The 9508-nt window shown below is 30.2% G+C and overlaps 1 protein-coding gene across 1 annotated transcript; it reads left to right on the forward strand.

The window, feature by feature from the left end:
* The first annotated feature begins 6572 nt into the window (after positions 1-6572).
* Positions 6573-9002, forward strand: LOC140961606 (patatin-like protein 1). Its single transcript, XM_073420250.1, has 7 exons — positions 6573-6773; positions 6982-7163; positions 7262-7448; positions 7625-7786; positions 7941-8243; positions 8405-8580; positions 8729-9002. The coding sequence occupies exons 1-7, from the start codon at positions 6636-6638 to the stop codon at positions 8802-8804; spliced, it is 1224 nt and encodes a 407-aa protein (XP_073276351.1). The 5' UTR covers positions 6573-6635; the 3' UTR covers positions 8805-9002.
* The last annotated feature ends 506 nt before the right edge of the window (positions 9003-9508 follow it).

Below are 9508 nucleotides of genomic sequence, written 5' to 3' on the forward strand. Positions count from 1 at the left end.
ATAAGATTTTTTCAGAAATTATTATCTTACTAATTCGTTGAATTTATTAATACAGAAAATTATCTCAAGTCGGGACAGAGAAAATATATTTATATAAGAGTTTTTCAGAAAATTATTATCATACTAATTCATCTAATTTATTAATGTAGAAAATTATCTCAAGTCGGGACTGAGAAAAAATATTATTAGAAAGATGTTACCAACTTATAGATATTTTACTGTGTGTATATTTTTCTGTGTTGCATGACCTAGCAATTTATTAGAGCGGGGACCCAAATTTTCAAAATTGTCTCATACTAAAGAGTATAAATGAATTGAATCTATCCGAAAATTAGTAAAAAGTAAAGCTCGAATTTGACTCGAATTAAGTATATTTGAGTTCGAACTCGTATCGAAACTCAGAATTTTTTATTTTTTTGCTCGAATTTGGATCGAAAAGAACTTTGGCTCGAAATCTTAAACCTATTCGCGAGCTATTCGAAGTATCATACGGATAGTGAGCTTCGAAAACTCGAAATATCTGAAAAGCTTGAAATGTATATGTTTTGAATATATAGTTATATTATATTATATTATATTAATAAAATATTAAGACTCGCGAGCCGCTCGCGAACTATCAAAAAAAATTTCGGCTCGAAATTTTTTTTGAACATGTTCGAGTTCGGCTCGAGTTCAATAAATTCTGATACGAATCAAATATATATAAAGTCGGCTCGAAAAATTCGCGAACCGACTAGATTCTTCTATAAGTGAACTCGCTGTAAGGTATAATTTTTTCTACAGTTTTCTCTAATTTTATTCCTTAATTTTTCTCTTAAAAGGGTTGGTAAGCGAGCAAGGAATTTTTTCCCAAAAAAGTTGATTTGAATCTTCCCTAATCATAATTATAGTTAAAAGAAAGTTTTGTTATACCACTAAAAATCACTTACTTTTTTACACTTAATATTTGAGAATAATTCAACATTTTTATTTTTTAAATGTTAGGGATCTTCAATTAAATGTAAAGAAATTTTAATATTAATGTAGCTACAACATCTTGTTGAGGATTTATTTTTTCATCTAGTATTGGTGTTCCTTCATCATATGAATTTATGGAACTTAAAATATAATCTTGTTGTTGGATTGTGAGATAATAATCACACCAACATTTTATTTGAGCAGAAAATCATGATGTAAGGAGTTCATATATTGTTTTATCATGTGTTCCATTTTGAGTTTTATAAGCATTTGCAGTCGTAGAAATTTGTTGTAATAAACCAAAGATATTATATTCAGTCATTCTATCTATGTTCCAATCACAAATGGAAGATGCATCGAAGCGAGATTGTATTAAGGATTTTTTCATTCCGAAGTCTGAAGCAGAAATTATTTGTAATGGTTGTTGTGAGGATTGATTCCAGCCTATTTTATTGATTTTGGTTGTCGAATTTTGAAATTGTTTTATGGCTTAACTAATATATGAATCATTACTAATATTTATTCTTAATTTAGAGATGGGGGAATCATGAGTTGTTTGATTTATTGGTTCTTTAGAACTACTTGTTGTTGTTACTATTCTACTTAATTGATCTTGAATTATTTTTATAAATTCAGATTTATTTTCTTGGATATTTTTAACATTATTTTTAGATATTTGATAAGGTTTCAAAACTAGGTTTTTAAGCATAACATCTGTAATTTTAGAACTTTCTATATTAACTATAGGTTGTTTTGTAGTTTTTTTTCTAACTTATCTAATTGTTTTTCTATGGTATTTAAACTTGTATTTGTAAAATTATTTAGTGTTATAATGATTTTTATATTTATTTTATCATTTTCTCCTGAATTTTTTGTTGTTATTGGAATAGCCTCAATTTTTTGATTTTGTATGCTTAGCCTAATTCCTTGTAAGGGAGGATGGTTTGATTGGATTTTTCTAGCATCAATATTTGTTTGTCATTTTGGTATTTTATTTCTTGTGGTAATAGGATTAAAGAATTTTGAGAAGCATAAATTTCAAACTAATCAAAAAGTAGAATATGTATTTTATGTGAACTACAAATTCATATAATTGTTCTTGGATATTTTTTTTTTCAGAATCTATAAATTTTTCAAAAAACCACATTCTCTTCTTTAAATTATGTTCAACATAAAAGTCACCATGTAGAAATTTTGTATCTACATGAAAATCTTTTTTTTTTTTATATAATATTTAAGTCATTAACTATATTTTCTGTGATTGAAAAAAAGTTGGATTAGTTAGATCTTAATCTAATTCTTGCATTTGTTCTGGAATATTTATTCTGATATTTGATGTTTGGGTTGAAAAACTTCATATCCTAGTGTTGGTGTAAACTGGTCTTAGTATTTAAGAGGTATAATCTACATTTTTAGTACCGAATTAGATACAACTGAAGTGGAATATCAAGGTTGAGTTTTATATTAATGAATGTTCAGTATTGAAGGGATTTGTGATATTCTTCCTGGATCCATAGTATATGAGACAGACGAGTCATATTTAGAATCTTCCATCTAGATATTGAGTTATTTCTTGAGTGGGTCTCTTGTAAGACGGTCTCACGAATCTTTATCTATGATATTGGTCAACCCTACCGATATTCAAAATAAAAAATAATACTCTTAGCATAAAAAAGTGATATTTTTCTATGGATAACCCAAATAAAAGATCCGTCTCACAAAATACGATCCGTGAGACCCAAGTTTTTGCCTTATTTCTTTTAATTGAGTGTTGGGTTCTACACTTTCTATTGGTTCTGGTTTATCAACTCCTTTTAAGATTCATTCTTCCAGAGTGTTATATCGCTTCATTGAATTTATTTATGAATTACTGTATTATACCTAACTAGATCTGTTTGTAATAAGAGATTTATCCTTTTATTATGAAATTTTATTTTTGTGGTAAAAGCAGTAATTATAGATTTATAATTCATTCTAAAGATTATTGTTACTGGAATTGATCCTTTAATCATATTTTAATTATTAGTTTTTATTTGCAATACCAAGGATTTTAGAATATTTTTATCATTTGTCCTTAAACTTGGATAACAATCAAAAGAGATCGGTCAAATACACATGCTGGATTCTACATATCTTAACAATGAATCCTCAAAGTTTGTAAATCTGACATCTCTCTAAAATAACAATGATATAAGTATGTAATCCTTCTTTAATTAATGGTTTTATTCCTACTTAGACGGATCCTATATGAATATATATTTTAAATTTTTATCTTTATATTTTTGTAAGGAATTTTGAGATAGTAAATTAATTGTGTCAAATGATTTTGTAATTTGTATATCTATTTTTTTTTTCTGTTTTGATTGTAAAATCTGTTTTATATATTTAGAATCTAGCTAGAATATTTATAAATTTGATCTTTATTTACTTTAGAGATTTTTCAATTATCTATATAATTTTCAAACCTTTCTTAGTATTGATGGTGGAGGCATTCGGGGAATTATTACATCCACGATTCTTTAATTCTTGAATCCGAACTCCAAGTAAATAATTTTTTAATATTGTAAACAATCATGTTCATCTATTTAGGAAAAAATATATTTAAAAAAAAGGTTTCAGCTCAAATGTTTAGTTCAATTAAATGACATATAGCTGTATCATTTATATATCATCAAAAGAAATTGAATGAACTTGTACCGATGAGAGCAGAGCAACATTGACAAGTTCTTCTATCACGGGTACTGTTGGACGAGGCAGGCTACTGCATGTACTTTTTTTTAATTATTATTATTATTATTATTATTATTAAATACTCCATGTACTTTTAACGAACGACTAAAAAATTAATAATTATTCTGGGTAACCCCACCCCGCCTTCAATAAATAAAATATTTTTTTTAATATTTACTCAGATATTGGATGGTGAAGGTGATCGGATCGCAGATTATTGTATAGGAGACAATGTTGAAATTTTCCTGACATGGATGAGAACCATCAACAAATCCAAGCAGATCATCACCAGTGAGGAGGGTCGTGAATTGCGAACACCATGAGAGATAATTGTAGGAGATAATTGTAGGAGCTGGTTATCTTCAAGACACATGAGCATCAACATTGAAAAGGAGAAGCATCATTGAAGGAGATTAGAGTAACAGCTGCAACATCGATAGGGAGTCAGCTATAGGGATGTCGGAAGAAGGAGGGAAAAAGATGGAGGGGTGGGGGTGGCGACGACGACAGCTTGAGAGCTAGAGTTAAGGTTGATGGTGTAGGCTAGAGGCTCTTCGTACTATGTAGAAATTAATGGGAGAATATAATTTTGATATATCTCAAAAAATTTACATGATATATTTATATACAACATGAGAAAGATAAGATTTTACAAAAAGATTAAAAGAAGAAGAAGAAGAAACAAGATATACAAAAATATACATAAAAACAATACACAATATAAACTTAAAATATTCCAATATCCATGTTAAACTTGTGTTCTTGCCAACTTGTCAGAAGGCAATAGTTAACTACACATCGGAGAACAATAATAATAATAATAATAATAATAATAATATAATTGAAAACAAACGAATGAAAAACCTCATGGTTATCTTGAGCATGCATAAGTGTGTGGAGGAGGATTGCTGAATTGAGCGACCTGTTAGCTTCGAGAAGGATAAATCCATTAGGATTAAGGCATTTGTTTTGAGATTTCTTCAATCAAGGCTGAATCTTCCATACTTATTCCGTTAGTTTGAACTCCAATTTGATGGAAAGACCGAGTGAATAAAAAATTGTGAAGATTTAGTACTAAATTGAGTCACAAAGTTAATTTGAGACTAAATCGAGAAACACAATTAAGATTTAGGACTAAAACGAGAATTTTCACTTCCACTCACGTAGTCGCTAACCCCATATTAAACTCGTGAGAAAGCCAGCTGCGAATTTTGTTAAGCAATAATTAACTAAATCTTTTAAGATCCAATCAAATTCTGCGGCAATAATTCATCGCCATATAATTTACATGGTACAATGAGAAAAAAATGTTTAGTTCCTGTTGTCCGGACGTGTTATAATAATGGAGTCCTCTCCACATCCGTTTAATTGTCCGGTTTGATATTTGACTAAAAAATGAAATTTTAAACATGTCCTTTTTTTTTTAGTGGTAAATTTTAAACATTTCTATAATCTGACGCAATGGTCTTATCCACGAACATGATTAGCGAGTCTTAATTTAATAATTTGATTAAATCCAAATTTCAAATGTAATTTCAACATCTTCTCAGTTAATATTATTGAAACAAATGAGAAGAATAAATAATGCTAAATCATATATAATTTCTGATATCATTTCAAACACGGGTTTTCAACTTCTCATTTTTCTTTATATTCTAAAAAAATTATGTTTGATAATTTTTGTTGCGAGATCGTTAGTCTTGTACGACATATTCATCCGAAAAGATGTTAATAAATGAAATTGAAACCATGATATTTGACCAAGCCATATACAACCCATTATGGGATGGCAAATCCAATTTAATATTTGTTCTACTAACATGTGGTCTCTAAATAATAAAAACTTAAAATTTAAAACTAGAATAATTATATTATCAAATTATAGTCATTTTAATTAAGACAGATTTATGAAAAAAGTGGTCTCTAAATGCGTTAATTATTTCATGTGGCACAATTAAAAGAAAAAAAAAACTTGAGGCTATGTTAAAAAAATGTCTGCTAACATGTGTCAAATGTGGGCGCTATATTAAAATATAGAACACATTCATGCATGTACTAAAAAGATTAAAGATAAAAGACAATGATTGATCGGACTAAAAAAAAATAATATAATATACATTGTCTAATGATCATAGATAGGTCTAGTATGAACAGTAGTTTTGTATGAAGGATTCTAGTGTTGAGGGATACGAAAGAAACAACTTTTCAGAGATAAAATATTCTATGAATGAATGTGCATGAGTATAGGTTAAGGCTGTTGAACCAACCTATGACTCACGACCAGTAATTATATATGAGTATGAGTTGAGACTCATGTTGAATCAATCTATTGCCCTTAGTCGTAATATCTTGAGCTTCTCACGTCATCCTAATCTTAATTTTATTGTAAAATTGAGCGCCCACCAAGAAACATATGTCGGTTTTAAATTAAATTACATTTAAGAATAATTAATATATACTTAGTTGTGACTTACAAATTAAAACTGATATTCAAACAATTGTTTTCATAATCGAATTGATGATCGAACCGATTCTTAAAAAATAAATTCAACTGATCGAATTGAACCCATGACTGGTTCTAAGTCGAACCGGCCAATCGGTCTAGTTTTAAAAACACTTGTTGAAACCAAACAAATTATAATTTTTTTTTAAAAAAAATTACAAAATTAAATAATTAATTGATATATGGAAAGCATAAGCAAAATCATTACAGAATAATTTCATTTTTTTGGTCACATTAGCACTGTGTATAAAAAAAATAAAATTTTCAAACATCAAATAATAATAAAAGATAATAACAAAAATATACATAACCAATTTGCAATTTTGCCAATAATTAATATTCATGGAGAAGCCAGATTTCTTCCTATAAAAGCACGAGTTTGAACGATTATTCGAACAAGCAAGAAAACACCAAGTCATTCACATTCTTCCATATCGTGTCTCTAATGGCCTCCTCGTTGTCTTTTAATAAAATCCAACCTCCGGTTTACGGAAAATTAGTTACTATTCTTAGCATTGATGGTGGAGGAATTCGGGGCATCATTCCGGCCACCGCTCTTGAATTTCTTGAATCCGAACTCCAGGTAAAATACTTTTAATTAAGATCATAAAGGAGTGGAGTTTTTTCATTTACTTAAAGGATTTGACCTCAAATCGAAAATATGCTGAAAAGGATTCTGGCCAGTTAGCTTATTTTACCAGGCGTTTTTAACTGAGAGTTCAATTCAAATTATAGCTGGCAGTAGTATTTATTTATAGACCATGACCGAGAACTGTTTGATTAATCCTTAGAAATTGGATGGTAAAGATGCTCGAATCGCTGACTACTTTGACTTGGTGGCTGGAACGAGCACCGGTGGACTTGTGACTGCCATGTTGACTGCACCTGATGCCAACAACCGACCATTATATGCAGCTAAAGACATTATTCCATTCTATTCAAAACATGGACCTCACATATTTCCACAAAAAAAGTAACACGGCCTTCGGTTTCGTTTCATAATTTTTACTTTATGATATGTATATAGATTTACATGATACTGAAATTAGGGGGTTTTATATATTTTTGCAGCGGTATCATAGCGTCGGTGGAGAACACATTGGTTCAACTCGGGAACCCGAAATACGATGGAAAGTACCTGCACAAGTTGATAAGGGACAATTTGGGGCAGGCTCGGTTGCACGACACCTTAACAAACGTTGTCATTCCGACGTTTGACATCAAAAATTTGCAGCCAACTTTATTCTCCTCCTTTGAGGTCTTTAATTTATTTAATTCCATCTCTTTTTGCTTTTCATTTGTACCCGACGAGATCTGATAATTTGCATATATATTAAAGCCTACATATACATATATCAAGAATAGTCCGTTTTGACCAAAAATAAAAAATTTACTAAATATTTAACCATGGTTTGTGTATGTACGTTGATGCAGACGAAGATTTCTCCAGCTTTGGATGCATTGTTGTCCGATATATGCATCGGAACTTCTGCTGCACCAACTTATTTTCCGGCTCACTATTTCACCAATGACGATGGCTCTGGGAATTCTTCTGAGTTCAATATAATAGATGGTGGCGTCGCTGCTAATAATCCGGTAATCATATATAACATAAGAAACCAACTAAAAAACATGTCGAGTCGAGCTCAAGATGTATATATATATATACAGATCCAGCTAGTAAACATGTAAAATGAATATCACGGTCGAGTAAAATCGAACTAAGCCGAATGGGGGTTGTTTCTTGCAGGCATTGATTGCCGTCGGTGAGATAACAAAACAAGTATTCAGAAAAGACCCGAATTTTGCCCCGATCAAGCCCATGGAATGCGGCAGATTGCTGGTGGTCTCGTTGAGCACTGGATCTGCAAAACAGGAACAGAAATATACAGCACAAATGGCTGCCAGTTGGGGTCGGTTTGGGTGGTTGATTCAGGGAAATTCAACCCCTATTTTGGATGTATTCGATCAATCAAGTAAAGATATGGTGGATTATTTCTTGTCTGTCATCTTCCAGTCCCTTTATTCTGAAGATAATTACCTCCGGATAGAAGTAAGTCCGATCCATCTTGAAACCTTCAGGCAGACTTTTAAACTTCATAGTTCTTGATCATCATTGGTTCAAGAATTTAATTATATATTGAATAATTCCTTCAGTTTGATTTAAATATATATATTTGATGGCTAAACTTGATTATATATATATTATCGCAGGACGTTTCATTAGTCGGGACCAGTGCATCGGTTGATGTTTCGACCAAGCAGAATATTGACGACCTTGTTGAGATTGGACAAAAGTTACTCAAGGGGCCATACTCCAGGGTTAATCTTCGTACCGGAGTGCCGGAGCCTATAGCCGACGGAGGAACAAATGAAGATGCCTTGATAAAGTATGTTATAACATCATTATCAAAACCGCTAAATTATATATTTTTTAATATGAAATCACACAACTCCTTCTAATTAATTAATTAAATTCAGTTTTTTATATAAATTTTGATCTTGTTAAAATTATTTACAATATATATTAATGTGTAGGTTTGCAAAAGTCTTGTCCGATGAACAGAAACTCCGACGGACAAACGCAGCTAAGCAAAACAAATCTGATGCTTGAGTTGAGCGTGGATCATATATATATATATATACATATATGTATGCTACTGTTGCTTTGGTTTAAGTCTCTAATAAATTGAGATTTAAAAAAAAAAAAAAAAAAGAGGGATTCATACCAGATTATATATTATGTTTTATCTTTGTACTTTATTTTACTTGTGAGTTTGCAACAATGTGATAATAATATTTGATTTTAATATTTGATTTTGATTTTGTAATATATAAGTACTTATAATAATTGTGAATTATTGGGTAGGGATCAAATTATAATTAAATAAGGTACTCTCATCAAATAAAATAACCAGCCCCTGCTATTCTTTAGCTTTCAAGATCACATGTGGTCTCTAAATAAATCATTAAAGGCTTACGATTTTAGATTATACGAATATATATAGAGTAAGCATCATATGAGACGGTCTCACGAATTTTTTTCTGTGAGACGAGTCAACCCTACCGATATTCACAATAAAAAGTAATACTTTTTCATAGATGACCCAACTAAGAGATTCGACCCACGAAATTGATCTGTGAGACCGCCTCACAAGATTTTTTGTGATATATATATATATATTTTTAATTTTCTACTATGATTTTTTTTAAAAATATCAAATAATATAGTCTTCCAATATGTGAGACGCTGAAACAAATTGTTTAACAACTATGTCTTAAATTTATATATTATGAGAGCTGATTTTGAAACTGAAG

This window comes from Primulina huaijiensis, chromosome 16 (assembly GCF_012295235.1).
Source record: "Primulina huaijiensis isolate GDHJ02 chromosome 16, ASM1229523v2, whole genome shotgun sequence".
Classification (NCBI taxonomy): domain Eukaryota; kingdom Viridiplantae; phylum Streptophyta; class Magnoliopsida; order Lamiales; family Gesneriaceae; genus Primulina; species Primulina huaijiensis.